The sequence below is a fragment of the Alosa sapidissima genome, chromosome 13, assembly GCF_018492685.1.
Source record: "Alosa sapidissima isolate fAloSap1 chromosome 13, fAloSap1.pri, whole genome shotgun sequence".
Taxonomy (NCBI): domain Eukaryota; kingdom Metazoa; phylum Chordata; class Actinopteri; order Clupeiformes; family Clupeidae; genus Alosa; species Alosa sapidissima.
The window spans coordinates 28,415,339-28,431,825 of NC_055969.1; the positions used below are offsets into that span (position 1 = coordinate 28,415,339).

The following is a 16,487-nucleotide window of genomic DNA, read 5'->3' on the forward strand; positions in this document are numbered from 1 at the left end:
GCTGTGCCAAACCGTAGAAGCCGAAGTGACTGTAAGGCGTCTCTATGCGCCTCTCTTGGCAGTAAATTCAACTCATCAGTGAAGCGATGGAGAGAAATTTTCCATGTCACAATACCATCCACCCGTTGCCAATTTCCTATGTGTTCCTCGAATTGAGCAATAGAACCATGTCATGGAGGTTTATGAAAACAACCACCTGTCAAGGCACCTCACATTTCACTCACACGTGCGTCGTAGCACTCCCTGAGGGAGAGCCGAGGAGAGACACACCGACAGACAGAGAGGGGGAGAAGACCTGAGAGCATAAAAACATGAATATACAGTGTATTAATGACCTCTTATAGCTCTAAACTCCTCACAGGACCCAGAAATTGCACTAATCCACAAATCTCTCAACAAAACTGCGTTCCTATTCCCATGTGGTACATTAAAATGTCGCTGAATACCAAGACCCCGATACTTGGCATGGAAGCTGTGCGGCACTGGCGCCAAGGCTCGGGGCCATCTGAAAGCACTCCGGCCGTCCCCATCCTCTGATTTCACAGCCCGCCGCTGATTAAAAGAAAACAGTCAGAGAGAAAGTAGAGGGATCCATGATGGACGATCAGTGAAAAAGAGGGCAAATATAGCCATGTGGTGTTAAGTGGCCAGAGCCGGCACATGTCTAAGCTATCAGGTAACTGACTTTGTACTTAGGGGGGACAACAGCTAAAAATAGAGCCCACCTCCCCAAGTCCCTACAGTCCTTTGCGTGAATATGGTCCTGTGCCCTATATCACTGGTCAGTTATAGTCTTACGGCTGTTAAAAAGGTATGTAAAAACATTCTGGAAATATCCTGAAGGAAAGACAGGTCCATTGTGACGGCCAAGGCCTCGCATTCAGGGGTAATTAACGCAGCATGTGCTTTAATTCAGTGGTAGCTGAGCCTGGGGACACAAGACAGTCTGGGGACAGAGACTTAGCCTGGCATGTTTATGAGTAGTATGCTTTCGACTGATCATTAGTTATGATTAGTTAAGAAGCATGTTTAGACTAAAAGCAAGCATTCAACTAATTTCATTAGTTGTTTACTGATGGAATCTATAAATTGACTACAAGTCATTTTTGCAGACTTTCTCAGATAGTATTTTGTATTCAAATCCTTACTGCATTGACTTGCTCTACTGTATGTCTTAAGACTGGTAAAGTCATCAGAACCGTGTTGTGTATGCAGTAAAGAATATCCTAATAATTGTAGATAATTCAATTTTGTTTTAATTATTTGGAAGCATTCTGCATAAATGTGCTTTTTTGTTGCTAATTTACCCAAGACAAACAATGACAATACTACATCATCCTTTGCATGGTCACTGTATTCTTAGTTAAAGGGAAGAGGAGTAGGACAGGAATACAACTTGTGTTATGATACTACTCTGCAAACAGGTGATGACAGTTTTATTGAACCTTAAATAAAATCATGTGGAGGTCAATAGATCAAACCCTTTTAATCCAGTGATCAACTTCCCTGGTACAAGAGAGCCAGGTTAAATACTTGTATAAATACTTGTTAGTGTTCATTTTTTTCCATTCAAAGTCTATGTACTACTGCAAAACAACAACACATTTGGAGGTTCACACAATAACAAATGACACCCTTGTAAGTAGTTGTGAACAGTGTCAATGTCTCAGGATGGAAGATCATGCTGTCAACTGGGCTGTCATCTAGTGCAATTTTCCAAGAGTGGAGCCTACAGTCAATCTGAAGTGATCTTTTTTTTGTTTTGCATTCTGACTGCTACTTTGTTTGGGTACAAAACAACTGCAACAAATCAAGCTATCAGATTATTTTACATTGAAAGCAATTCTTCATTTGTTCTCAGATGTGCTTCTCTCCACAGAGAAGTTTCATTCGCTATTAGGTGCAGTTTTACACAGGGTTTCAAAATATAAAACATTGCAAGAACCCTTATAGAGCTGTTATTAAATACAGAAACAGCAGTAACCTCTAATAGTCTGTGTGCCTGTGACTCTTTTAATCATGGAAACTGTGCGGCCTCCATTTAGACTCATGAGTAACCATATAGCACCCATGCATGCTCCAACCTGTAGTCTTCAGCTCCATCTCCGCTTTCTCAGAGGGATAGAATGAGACCAATTCCTCCAACACTGCTCACACCACTGGGTAGCTCCCTGCATGGAGGCACTGAATGACTAAGACTAGTGCCTCATTAAATCTCCAAAACAAACTGAATATACATACATCATATGAGCACTCACAAACCTCATCACATCAATATGTGAGTGGTTCATTGAATGTAATGTGATTAATCATACATGCATTAAGCCCTGTATGTATGAACTTCATTCATTCAGGGCTTACAGGGCTTAAGGCATGTATGATTAATCACATTACATTCCTGACTAAACTGGCACTCAAAAAAAGTAAATTAACTTAATAGTTGAACTAGATCCTGGCTCAAAAAGGGAGGCAGCATTCTGTATTGAACTTTGGCAGGTGGTATCAATTTTAAATCCAACCAAAGACTTCAGAGCAAAAAATGTAGAGCATTTCTGTATTTTGTCTTAACAGTGGCAATACACTTGATCCCTACTGTACTATGTCCAAAGGTCGTCTGGCTACATTATGTAGAATGTGACCAAAGAAAGTAATTGGCACTTGGAGTAGTGAGTGTGGGTGAGTGTCCAAGTTCCACAGGAGAGCTATATCAGAGCTGTATCAGATGGGCCCATGTTCTCAAGGGGATCAGGAGGGAGTCTGGAGGCGCCTGGGATGCTTCTGGCCATCTGGGAACAGCGCCACCAATCTCCTCAAACACTATTCTAATTACAGCCTAGGCGCTGTTTACACTCCTCCAGGAATATGAAATTGTAATGATTACAGAGCAGATTTAGGTCTAAGAAACCTCTCTGCTTCCAACACTGAACTGAGGAGCATCTCATTTGCCTCTGCAACCTCTGCGTCTCCTCTGCTCTTTCCACAGGTCGAGATTAAGACTTCATGAATGACATGACTGACATGAATGACAGACAAGAGGATGAGTATGAATATGAATACTCAGAGTTTGGATGGATCAGAAGGCTCAAAGCCCCAGCTGTCTCATGGTAACATGCTTGTGGATGAAAGCATGTTGATGCATGTGGATTAAGCTAAGGAGAGCTGTGGCAGCTCACATGATAGAAGTATTATTCGCACATTATTTGTGATCAACCTTCATTTATCGGCCTCTGGAATGTGGAATGTCATCATTTGACAATCTCTCTCTCTCTCTCTCTCTCTCTCTCTATTTCTCTCTCTCTCTATCTATCTCTCTCTCCTTTTCTCTCTCTTTCTTTCTCACCCTGCAGTGCCCCACTTTCAGAGAGTGAGCCCAACAGTGTGATTGTAGGCTTAATCACAACAATGACTGGAGGTCATCTGGACACCAGCAGGGCTGACCCAACAGCCCAGGACATGTGCCTTATCCAGGCACAGTCCACTTTAACTCCTCTGACTGAGAGGAAAGCCAGCAGTGACATTGATCAGATTGAGGACAGTGACGTCTTTGCTGGCCCTCTCACAGACCCAGGCGTGGAGCCCTGCTGGCCTCCTGTAGACTGTAGCATTATGTCCATCAGTCCAACCCCCGACACTAACAGCTCTCATTTGGCCACTAGTATACCGGCCAGATGCCTGAATTCCTTTTTAGGAGATTTAGACATTTGCAATGATCCCACCATCTCTCCAACAGACTCTAGCTACTCTAGTTTGGACACTAGTATGTCTTCATTGCCAAGTGGCAGGGAGTTAAATTCCCCCGTAGAAGGCTGCACTTTCATCAGTCGACAGGTAGAGATGTGCAAAGATCCTGCCAGCCCTTCCAGTGACACTGGCATAGTCTTCACTACCCTTGCCATAGAGGGTAGCATGGACCAGCTCAACCCACTTTTAGAAAGCACAGTGGACCCATTCACCCTCTCTGTACCCAGGAACCAGGAGCCAGTCACTTCTCCCACTGACACTAACATGGCTCTTTATTCTCTTCCTAGTAGCCCACCTGTACACAGCTCTACAGATCACATCACCCCCAACACAAACAGTACCATGAACCTTTTGAGTAATCCTGAGGCCTGCAGTATGCATCCCACATCTAGCAGTGCAATCGACCTAATGCCTGACACCAGAACGGACTTTGTATGTGATGCACAATACCTAGAAACAGACCCTCATCTCACTGACACACAAGAGGAGACTAGGGAGGGTGTCATAGAGAAGTGCATGAACTGTGACTCTCTTGAATTGACACAGATGACTAATGTGGTGGTTGAGGAGCCTCCATTTCAATGTGCTCCTGATGGAGAAGAGGTCAGAGGTGCATGTGAGGCAGAAAGATGGACACAGATAGATAGTGGCAGTACAGAAGAAGATAGCCAACTCGGACATTTTGAAACACAAGCCTTAGGTCAGCCTTCAGAGACTCTGACGACAGAGGAACCTCAGGGTTTCCAGGAAGGTAACACTGAGGGAGACTGTATGCTTAGTGGGGACTCTAACACATACACTGTATCACAGTATCTTAAGGAGTCATTAACAGCGGACCATAGACTTAGCCATGACTGTGAGGATGAGGCTTTAGGTTACTGTGACAAACATCTTCTGATGCAGACTGCTGAGAATTTCACCACGAAAGCTGCTGAGATTAGCTCTGAAGATGAAACGGTGGAGGCTTGTATTACTGATGGAGCCTTTGTCACCCATCCCTTGACCCATAACTTCCAGAATCCAGCGACAGACAGCCACTCGCTAAGTGACAGTGGTAAGTGGGATCAGTCAGAGACAGGTCAGAGGCAGGCAGCTGTTGCCCTGGGAGACTTAGCCGATGTCTCCGCAGGAAAAGAAGGAGTTGGTTTCAAGTCGGAGGACTCTGATTCGCCTCATGAGTTGTGGCTGGATGCTTGCCAGTTCCTGGCAGGTGAGGAGAATGAGGAGTCTATTTTGGACGAGTGGGGGCATTCTCCCACCAGGAGGAGCTCTGGTGCATCAACACACAACACAAAGGAGTCCGGTTCCCCGAGGGGAGCGACCACTAGCAGGTCAGTCAGTGACTCTGCTTTCTGGAGGCCACCTGTCGAGAGATGGTCGTCCACGGACAGCTGGGTCAGTGCGCTCTCGGACTGGGCTCCCGCTCTGTCTGCCCATCCAGAGGATCCGTTCAGCGGTGAGAGGCAGCCAGAGGCCAGCATGGCGATCCAGGACCAGGCAGTGGAGCAAAGCCCAGATGGATCAGCTCACAGGGGACAGGTGCTCACTACCCTCCCACAAAATCTGTTGGTTCTGGATGGACATCACTCAGCTGAGGTCAGAACGGAAACACAAGCCGACCCCAGAGGACTGACATCAGACCCGTTAACATGCTGCCGCCTTCCACCGCCCTCACAGAAGGGAACGGCTCTGCCCAGTGACATGGGGGCTTCCTGTGACACACTCTCGGTGGGTGACTCTTGTATACACCCATCTGACTTTCCCGCTGACATGCTTTATGGGGACGGCTATAGGATTCAGACAGACCATTTTGCGGAGTTATACCACCAGGTACCACCTTCCTTACAGCTTGCATACGAAAGCGGTGGACAACAATATGTAAAGGTGAGCAAGCATCACTATCTCCATTGCAATCATGTGTCTGTTTTGACAAAGGCTATTCATTTTTCTGCTCATAAAGAGGAAGCAGCCTACTTCCTACACCGGCCTGTGTTTCAGAGGTTTTAGTGTATCAAGTGTCAAGTAGATGTACATATACATACTTAAAGTATGTCATGACTATATGTATTTTCTCTGTGAGGATCTGTTTGAAGCTGGGTCAAACCTTTATTGTTTGTCCTTGATACCCTTAATATAGCATGCTGCAATGCCAGACATTTCTGTCATTGTTTGCAGTATTTATTATGATACGGTAGCTGAGTGCTGGCAGAGGTGTGGAGTCAGGTTGAGGTGCACAAATGCTTGCAGAGTGACCAGGAGGACTGTGAGGATCTCAGTTTGCCTGGAAACATTATAGCTATATAAATCACAAGCCGCGTACACAGATGCATACAGTCATGTATTCACTGACCTGCAGGCTAGTACACTTTCATAACATTAAAGACAGTTGAAAACATACTAGGAACACGTGGGAGCTCACACATATATACTCACGTGAAACGTGTACACACGTACACACACATACACACGTACACACACACACACACGTACACACACACACCACACACACACACACACAATGACACAAAAACATTTACTAAGACTGACAGCTGCAACTGGATAGGAAGTAGAAGAAAAAAATAGATAAGGAAAGCAAGAGGCTAATTATAGATGGGTGCATGATAATAGCACACACCCAGTAGGAGTGGCGGTGTGGGGCTATGTGGTGGTGGGGAGCAGTGAGCACTGAAACACGACTCCGTCAGATCCCTCAGTAACTCAGTCCGCTCCACTCTCACACATCTAACTGGCCCGCCAGCGAGGAAGACCCTTCTCATTGGCTCAGTGTTACTGTATATGACTTACGTAGATAGTGTGCCACATATAACAGTGATGGAATTCGACTGAGCCTAAATGCCCACTGGACTCCTTCAGTAAGGCATCATGGGTTTGGGACTAAGTAAAGTTAATACTCCAGCAAGGTAAGTACGCAAAGAGTGAAACGGTGACTACATGGAAACCGATATGGAAAATGAATACAAGTGGAATGTTAGTCTGGCAGTCCATTGATCTAAACTGTTTGTGTTTGTTTGTGTAATATCGTAGCCTCTTGAGCGTGGTCTTCAGCCTTTTTGAACGTGCCCTTTTGGCAGTCTTCAGGATTCCCTGGAAGTCACAAGCCTAAACGTTAAGCCTTTTCTACCCTCTTCAGGCAGAGCCCACCGCTCTGTGGGAGGTGAACGAGGACGGCAAGTCCCTGCCCGTCTTGAGCATTGAGGAGGAAGGTGAACGGAGTTATGGCTCGCTGAACATCTCCGATTACTCCAGCCGAGCAGTTCCTACAGTCAGGCTTGAAGGAGGGCACAGTGTGTGCACAACACGCTCGGCCACAGACACAGGACCCTTGACCTGCAGTTCGGACCAGACAGGTTCACCGGGGTGTGGATCTCAACTACAGAGGGAGAAGAGCGGATTTCCACAGTTTATTATGCCCTTAGCCCCTCTCTGCCACTCTAGCCTCGGCAACACTCTCCAGACACCCATTAACTGCTCTTTGCCAGGGGACCACCTTGGTGCCAGGGGCCTGCCAGAGGAGCCTCACACTTGGATAAACTCACATGGCAGCATCCTTGCCTCTCTCCTTCCTCCATACGCTCGGAATCATTTGAAGTCCCATCTAAAGCTTCCCACTGCCAAGAAGCCTGGCGAACATGTGACGTGTGAGCTCAGAAGTCCCTCTGACACCACAGACACATCCACCAGTCGTGAGTCCTCCTCTCCCGCATACGCGTCCTCTTCTTCTGACGAGCAAGCTGCTCTGACTGATTTGTGTTCTGACAAGTGCGCTGACCAAGAGTCCTTGCGTAAGGCGAGTGACCTTAGCAAAGAATGTACTAAGCTGCTCATAGCGACAGGTGAACGCTTTGCGGTTTCGGAGCAGGACCGCGTGGCCTGCCTCACTCTTGACACAAACTACAGTCCATATCTCCCTCAGTGTGTTGTAAGACACAACCCTTTAAATACGGCCAAACCGAAGAGTGAGATAGAACAAATACAGAGCGCCGCAATGTCTCACAAGACCTCCAAGGCTGCTGAGGGCAAAGGCCGCTTCAGGCACAAGGACAAGTCAGGAGGCCATCACTCGACAGCACACGTCTCCAAGAAACAAGAGAACGTTCATCCCAAGTTTCAAAGCAGCTCCTCGTTAGCCGATGCCAGTTGTGAGGATGGAACGGTGACTGTAATTGAGACCATAGTCATCACAGAGAAAATCACCCCCAAAGCCCAGGGGAAGAGAAAGAAGAAACACCATCAGGCTGTGGCAACAGGAAAAACAGAAGCAGTGCCACTGGCTGAGGTTGAGAATGGAGCCAAGCAAAAAACGGCAAGTGATAAAATCAGCACTACTGAACCCTCAGTGCGTATGGACAGTGGAGTCAAACAGAAAACAGTAGGGGCAAAGAACAAGACGGACACTTTTGAGACCAGGCTGGCCCAGAGGAACAGCAAAGGCTTGGACAAACCAGTGGCTCATGCCAAGAAAGAGACTTTGCTTTCTGACATTTCAGCGGCTCCTAGATTGTTGGAAGAAAATGCAGGCAAACCAAAGAGCAAGAAGAATGACTACATTAGACATCCCACTAGGGAAAAGCACGAGGTACTCCCTGTTGAATCCAAACTGCAAAGGCTCAAGAGCTCTTTCGAATGTAAGGATGGAAATGTGGTGCATAAGAAGGCCTACAGTGATGTGGTCAGAGAGAAGATACACGCGCCAAAGCTAGGTGCGGAAGTTCATGTCTTTATTTCTGACTATGCTAATTATTTTTTTTTTGCTAGATATTATCAGTGTGAAACATTTCTTACTGAAGTTCTAATGAAGCGATGTGTGTGTGGTATCTGTCTGCGTGTGTTCCATCAGGCCCTCAGGTGGTGGAAGGCATCCAAGCATTGCCTGTCTTTGGTGATCCCCAAAGTATCTCTCTGCGCTGCAAGTTTGGCAACATCACAGCTAGCTCCACTGTCACCTGGACAAAGGGGGCAGCCATCTTCTCAGAAACCCAAAGGAGGTGAGATGCATGCAAAACAAAAGTTGTTTGTTTGTTCCTGGTACAAATCATGGTAGATTCCTGGTACAAATCATGGTACATTCCTGGTACAAATGATGGTGGTAGTTGGTGGTAGCTCATCTTGCATGGATGCAAATGTGTATTGTCTAATTAAATCTAAATGAGCCATTAAACTCTTTCATTACTGACAAAGTTGAAAGTACTTAACTCTTGAGAACTGTCGTCAGGAATTACTTTCAGTGAGGTAGCACTAAATATGTGAGGACATGTTTGTCAACAATTTGTTCGTGTTACCCTTGACCGTGAAAAGCATTCTTCACAGTAGTATTTATATAACAAACATATTTCACCTCTTGGGGGCACTGTGTCATTGTTTGTCATGAGCTGTCCAGTTGTCTGAAGCCATACTGAATATCAAGTTGATGATTCATCCCTGCCTGCGAGTGGGAGTGGTATTTGCTCTTTATGTAAGGCTGTGATTCACACGTTCAGTTAGTTTTATAGTGTTGCACTCATCTCTACAGAGCCCTTCTGTACATTTAGAGCCAACTGAGATTGTTGTGTAATGATAGCCACAGATAAATTATATAATACCAAAATATCAAGTTCCTTGTCAGTGAGAAATGTTGACCATCTTCACTTAAAATAGCACTTGGAAGAGTGAAAGCATTTCCCTGAAAACAGTAAGGATGTAAGCAAGGGGGGTGTTATGGTGATGAGAAAATTGTGCACATTTCATTTAAGGTTGTGCAATTGTTGCCATATCGAGCATCCCTAATTTAACTCAGCAAATATAACTGATGTGAAGTAAAGTTGTGCTGTGGCCTGATACACACACTCTCCCCTGGCAGTGCTGGCGATGAGAGCCAGGTGTGTCTCACCCTGCTAAATGCCTGCAGCAAGGACCTGGGCATGTACCGCTGCTCCCTCCGCAATCCCCAGGGCTCAGTCTCCTCAGACTTCCACCTCACCTCGGAAGGTAGGCAGCAGGTCCTCATCCAGCAAATCTCAGCATGCATGAGTGAAGAAAGCCCATCTCATGATGCCACTTCTCTCTCGCATGTCATTCATCTCTCTTCTCATCTCTCCCTCCTCTCCCTCCCAGTTCTCTGTGAACTTGTCATCTCATGTCATAGTAATGAAGGTAAGTGCTCTTTGCTCTTGAGATATTGCTTGATTTCTACAATCATGTGACTTAAGTTAGCAAAATATTTACAATAATAATATAACTACAACACCGTTTCCAAAAAAGTTAGGATGCTGTGTAAAATATGAATCAAAACAGAATGCTATATGCTATATGCAAATCATGTAAACCCTTTATTGGTTGTGGTTAGTTAGATTCCCCCTTCCCTGTGAAGTGCTTTGAGTGTCTTGAAAAGCGTTATATAAATGCAATGTGTTGTATTCTGACATTGTTATTCGTTTTCGGTTCAACAAATGTTCATTTAGAATTTGATGCCAGCCAGCCACATGACTCAAAAAAGTTGGGACATGTCATATTTACTACTGTTTTGCTTCACCTCTTTTAACAACATTCTCTAAATGTTTGGGAACTGATGAGACCAGCTGCTGGAGTTTTGACAATAAAATGTCCCATTCTTGCTTGATACAGGATTTCAGTTAATGGACAGTCTGGGGTCTATGTAATCATGTTCTTCATTCCATCTGCATGAAACCTATTTATACAATGCACCCAATGCAAGTCTGGACTGCATGCAGTGCCTTCTGAGGCCCCAAAGATCACAGACATCCAATATTACTTTTCAGCCCTTAGTTGCCTTATTTGCCCACATAAGTTTACAGAGTGCGATGTGATGAATACATCTGCATCAATTCTGAGAGACTCTGCCTCTCTGAGATGCTCTTTACATATCCAGTCATGGTGCCAGTTCGCCTAATTAGTTGTGAAATGTTCCTCCTTATGTTATTTTTTGCATCAGACAAATTGTCCAGCCTTTCGTTGCCTTCATCCCAACTGTTTTGAGACATGGTGCTGGCATCAAGTTCAAAATGAGTATCTTTTTCATGAAGTTATGTAATTTGTCTATGTCCTTTTTGCAGCAAAATATTTGCAGATTATCACATTCTGCTTCTATTTACATTTTATACAGCATCCCAATTTTGTTTTGTAAATAGGGTTGTCCCAAGCTTTGTACATTTGAGTCTAATTCTTCTATTTTCCCCTCAGTGGAGCTCACTGAGGTGGCAGGAGATGAAGAGGATGTGCAGTGTGCGCCACTGCTCTTCAAGGATGACTTCCTGTCGGAGCAGTATTTTGGGGAGCACCAGCCTGCCAGCATTATAACGGAGAAGGACCACTTTGGCGAGGGCATGCACCGCAAGGCCTTCCGCGCCACGCTGAGGGCAGGCATGGTGTCAGTCTTCACCCCCGGGCACCCCTGTGTCCTGAAGGTGCATAACGCCGTCAGCAATGGCACCAAGGACAACGAGGAACTTCTTGAGAGGAACTACAGCCTGGCTACAGAGGTTAGATTTGAGTTGCTCGGATCATTTGAGTTGCTTTAGGTTGAAAGTCAGTTGGTGTTCTAGGGCTAAAGTGTGTACTATATTCAGGGTATACTGTATGTGGTTTTCTAGAATTCCATATCTCATATCATAGTTTAAATGAATTGGTGAATGAATTGGTGCAGTATCTAAATAATCTGTGCGGTTGAGTCCTCAACTAGATGTTTATGCCCTCAGGAATGTTATGTCCAGAATACGGCCAGAGAGTACATCAAGGCATACAACAATGTGGCCAGAGCAGCTGAGTCGTTTGGAGAAGTTCCAGAGTGAGTAGAACCCTACTTGTTGTTGTTGTCTTTTTCATGTTATATATTCATATTTCATATTGTTTGTTTGTTTATATGTTTGAATCAATTAATTACTCATTCAATCAATCAGTCAATCATACATTAATTTACTGATTCATTCATCCATTGAAATAGACAAAGGAGAAGGAATGAACATGTTAAAGCAGCGCTAAACAAGATTTGCTCTCTTATGCTGTCTGTAGAAAAAGAAAAAGGGAAAAGAAGGGGGGGGGGGGGGTTCCTACCTGAACACAGAACGTTTCTGGGTCAGGAATCGCCTGTAAGGGGCAGCTCAGGCAATGGCAGAAGTGCTGTTCGTTATGTTATGAGGTTACAGTATGTGCCATCAAAATGATTTTGGAAACTGTGCCTTAAGGATGAATTTGGAAACTGTGCCTTTCAAGGATGAATGAATGCATCAATGTAAATATTGGCAGATAGTAAATGCTAAAGGCCTTCTCTCTCTGTTATCGTGTCAGGATCCCAATGAACTTCCATGTTTCTCTGTGCCATTCCCAGAATCATTCCCATCTACCTGGTGCATCGGCCCTCCAGTGACATTCCCTATGCCACGCTGGAAGAGGAGCTGCGGGGAGACTTTGTGAAGTACTCGGTGAAGGACGGCAAAGAGATCAACCTGATGAGGAGAGATTCTGAGGCAGGCCAGAAGTGCTGTGCCTTCCAGCATTGGGTCTACACCATCACAGAAGGCAACCTGCTGGTGACTGACATGCAAGGTGGGCCATGCCGTAATGCACTCAAGTTCAGCAGGTTCCAGACCTGATTTAAAAAAAAAAAAAAAAACTAAAAATCTCAAATCTTTCTCTGTCTCCTCAGGAGTTGGCATGAGGCTTACAGATGTTGGCATCGCCACCTGCAAGAAAGGGTGAGTGTTTCTGAGCACTGCCATGACCTCACAACTGACTGGATACATCACGGCTGTATAATGACCAGCAAGTTCACATTAACTCAATATGCTGGATTCTCTTTTTCAGGTACAAGGGTTTCAGAGGGAATTGTGCAACCTCTTTCATTGACCAGTTCAAAGCCTTGCATCAGTGCAACCGCTACTGTGAGCTGCTGGGACTGACCTCTCTGCAGCCCAAGCCCAAACGGACAGCTCCGCCGGCCAAGCCCAAGCCCCAGCCCGCACCCAAGAAAAAGACTTTTGCCCCAACACTGAAAGGAAAGTCCTGATCGAGTGAAAGATTTGGCCAGTTTATTTTGCATTTGTTTTTTGGAGCAAGAATCAAGCCATGCTAACACACTGTTAATCTGCTGAATTACCAGACTGAAATTCTGTTGTCAGCTGGCAAGAGAACTGTGCACATGCCCTTTAAAGATCTTCACCAGGAAGCAGTGTGTGGCATTGCAGAACACACAGCAATGAGCACATGCATGTTTTGGTCCAGTCTTGGACTTTGAGATTGTGTTTCATTAGACACATTAGGATTGTGTCCCACAGGATTGTGTCACAGATACTGCCTCCTGTTTTTGACACAAAAGGTTTTCTGTTGATAAAGAAGAAACTGTAGTTCAGAAAGATCTGATACATTAACATAATTTGTGTTCATTTGAACACCATAATCATATCTTATTGTGTCCTGCATAACATATTGAATTCTTAGTTCTTGTGTCCTGTGTAGATTCAGATCACTTGTAATATATTTATATAGAACATTTATGTTTATAAATGCCACTTTTGGTGTTATTATTCTGTTTTCTTTAGAATTATTTTTCTACCAAGAAGAAATCAATTTATAAGATTTTCAGATGAAATAACATGATTATTTTATGTATCTTTGTCATGACATGATTGACAAAATGTTTTGCATTTGCTATTTCTGGTTACGTACCCAATATTTGTTTTGTTTGTGTCTGAATTATGAAGTTGTTTATATTCTTATTCAGTTAAACCCCTTGTTTCTGCAAGCACGGTTTGCTTTCAGACAGTCGACAGCTAGTTATGAGATGGACATTAAACTTGACTGTAGACAGTTTTTGGACTTTTGAAGAGTTTGTAGACTATTTTTACTCAGTGTGGGAGCATCCTTTTTTACATAAATCTGACATTTTCAGGTATTTCATTTTCAGTGTGCAGGCATGTTACTTGTATTCTGCAGAGGCATGCATGTGTATCAAAAAGGAAAGTCTAAAAGTAGAGACTTTAATGTGAAAGGTCTTTCTAGTTGACTTCCTGTATGTATATTTGGCTGCTATAGAATGCAGCCATGCCCCAGCAGTGACTTCAAAATACATGATGGCTTTCAAATGAGCTGTGTGTTGCTCAGAGGAACTGGCTACCAGTGATTCAACACCATTTTGCATACAGTAGCTGTTGCCAGGCTTCTTTTTGACAAAGAGAGAGAGTCTGTTCATAAACCTGGGCTTTGCCATGGCCACAGGCTAGAGCAGTGTGTGCATGTGGTGCTTGAATGACTCTGGTGGGGGTAGGGAGACTGTTGAAGGTGTAAATATGAGAGGGGCCACACTCAATCTGGAAAGCAGGAAAACTCTTCTGAGCGCAGTCAGAAAACATGCAGTCCCTTTGTTTTAGAGGAAAAAGCTGTGTGATACCTGTACCTCTGTTGTTTGGCTACTGATGTATGTATTAAAAAAGAAACATTTTACCAATTCAGTGCGTTCATATTTTATTGAATATCAAGACCAAAAACCATAATTAAACAACTCTGCAGTAACTTGATGTGACACCCGTGCCTGTGACACTGAGGCGTCTAAACAGGTTGAATGACTCTAGATGTGCTAAATGACACTCATGATATCTGACAAGAGGGCTGGTATAGCATCTGTGGCGGAGGCTCACTGTGTTCGCACATATCACAAATAATCACCTTCAGATGCACAGGAAAGTGGGTCAATAGACAAGCTGCTATATGACCAGCAGATTCCTGTCCCAGACGTGGCGTCCGAGATATTGTATTACAAGGCCTCCGTTCACCATGCTGCACACAAGGTATGTGAGTCCATTCAAATGGTTCAGGTGGAACTGTTTTGTTTTCACTGTGGCTATTTTCAGTGAACAAGATCATTCAGGTCAGGCGCATGGAAAACAAAAATGGTCCACCTGTTGCTACGCATGTATGCACACATAGGCTACACACATTACACACACATTACACACACAATACACACACACACACACACACACACTTTCACATTCACACACACACACACACACACACACACACACACACACACACACACACACACACACACACACACACACACACACACACATCCAAAGTATCCATGACTGTTGCTATTGGAGATGGTTCTCTCTTTAGCTATTTAGTGTGATAATGGCGTTTGACTGCAAGTGACACAAACACCATTGTCACACTCCAAAGCTCCAGAGGACAGAGGTGTTTGGCAGGCCCTGGAGAAGGAGAGGAGTGGGAGAGAGTGACCAGAGCAGGGCTGCTGGACGACATGGCCATGAATCTCTAGAAAGAGGAGATTCTGACAGTCCAAATCAGCCCAGAAGAGTCCCTCGCTACCTTGCTCACTCTCACCTCGTGTGGGCAGAGAGAGCTGGAGCAGCCTGGTCTGAGCTGGTCAGCGGTCAGTGGGCTCAAGTACACACTCACCGAGCTCCTGCCAGATGGCAGCGCTGCATGTGCACCTTGCACGGCTGCTGGGGAAACGCACAGCTGCTCTGGCAATGTGGCCTTGTGGCTCTGCTGACCCCGTACACGACATGTCCAACCTGAACTGACCACAACCCAGCTGTAGAAAACAAGGAAACAATGTCTACTTTATTAAGGAGTGAAGTTCTTAGCTCTGTATCATACACAGATTATACATGTGGACTAAGGTGTTTCCAATCATTTGGGTGGAGAAAGGGGAGAGAACAGATGGGGAGAGAGAATAAGAAAGAGAGAAAAAAAGAAAGAAAGAAAGAAAGAAAGAAAGAGAGAGAAAGAAAAAAAGAAAGAAAGAAAGAAAGAAAGATTAGAAGGATTTGTGATGAAGCTCTCAATGCGTCATCACAGGTGTCATTGGGATGCTCACCAAATATCTAGTGAAGTGATCCTGGCTGTGTCCTCGTTCCTCCTCCTCCTCCAGGCCTCCTGAGCTGTATGCATTCACACAGTCACACACATATAAAAACATGCAAACAGGAGGCATCCGTTTAAATCAGCGACACAACGAACTCAAGCCCACTCCAAATTCCAAAGAGCTTCCTAGTAAGAGTTTCGGTCAGTCTGCTGTGCCTGGCCGTGCTTTATGTAGTGGAAGAGGAGTCTTTGGACAAACACCTAATTCCCTCCTGTGATAAGCTTTAGGGAAGTATTGATCTGGTGTGACGTACCCAAAAGGGGGCAGGAAGCACATGCTGGTAAACCAAAGCACTGCTGACAATCACTCCATAGCACAGGTGAAGAAAGAGGGCATTTTAATTGAAGCGTTCAAATACATGGGAACCATTCTTAGATTTTATGTTATTTATATGTAATTCGATAAGTTTATATGCTAATCACAGTTTGGCAGGGCCAGAATAACAGTAAAGCTGAAATCACCAAATCTCGCAGTAGAACATTCCCTGCAATGAAACTGTATGGGGAAATTCTGAGACATTCCTGTACATTGGCTATTTCCCCACTCTTCTGTTACTATCAAACAATGGCATTTTTACATTTCCTTGAGAGGAGAGATGGGGCATTTGCCAAAATACAAATGTACTGCTCAAAATTCAGCAAGGAGTAATTTCTCCTTTTATTCTTTAACAAACTTCAAAGGAAACGTATATTTAGTATCAGGATAAGACTGTGGTCTATCTCTGTTTGAACGTCAGTTTAATGTTTGAGTCCAGGCAGGGGTTCTTTCGGGTCAAAGCACAGGCAGGAGACCTCAAACCAGACAACAGGTCACTGAGGAGGCACAAGGCCATTAGTACATAATC

General features: G+C 44.6%; 1 protein-coding gene across 1 annotated transcript; it reads left to right on the forward strand.

Annotated features, from left to right (window-relative positions):
- The first annotated feature begins 6,430 nt into the window (after window positions 1–6,430).
- On the forward strand, window positions 6,431–14,201 carry alpk2 (alpha-kinase 2). The gene is made up of 9 exons (XM_042058937.1): window positions 6,431–6,662; window positions 6,893–8,462; window positions 8,600–8,747; window positions 9,599–9,891; window positions 10,939–11,237; window positions 11,454–11,542; window positions 12,083–12,300; window positions 12,401–12,449; window positions 12,559–14,201. The coding sequence occupies exons 2-9, from the start codon at window positions 7,169–7,171 to the stop codon at window positions 12,758–12,760; spliced, it is 2,592 nt and encodes an 863-aa protein (XP_041914871.1). The 5' UTR covers window positions 6,431–6,662; window positions 6,893–7,168; the 3' UTR covers window positions 12,761–14,201.
- The last annotated feature ends 2,286 nt before the right edge of the window (window positions 14,202–16,487 follow it).

Bases quoted from the DNA above. Each gene is read 5' to 3' on its own strand.
- alpk2 (XM_042058937.1), top strand. From the start codon at position 7,169: ATGCCCTTAGCCCCTCTCTGCCACTCTAGCCTCGGCAACACTCTCCAG. The intron at 8,463-8,599 runs GTGCGGAAGTTC...GTGTTCCATCAG, and splicing joins GATACACGCGCCAAAGCTAG to GCCCTCAGGTGGTGGAAGGC. The intron at 9,892-10,938 runs GTAAGTGCTCTT...TTTTCCCCTCAG, and splicing joins CTCATGTCATAGTAATGAAG to TGGAGCTCACTGAGGTGGCA.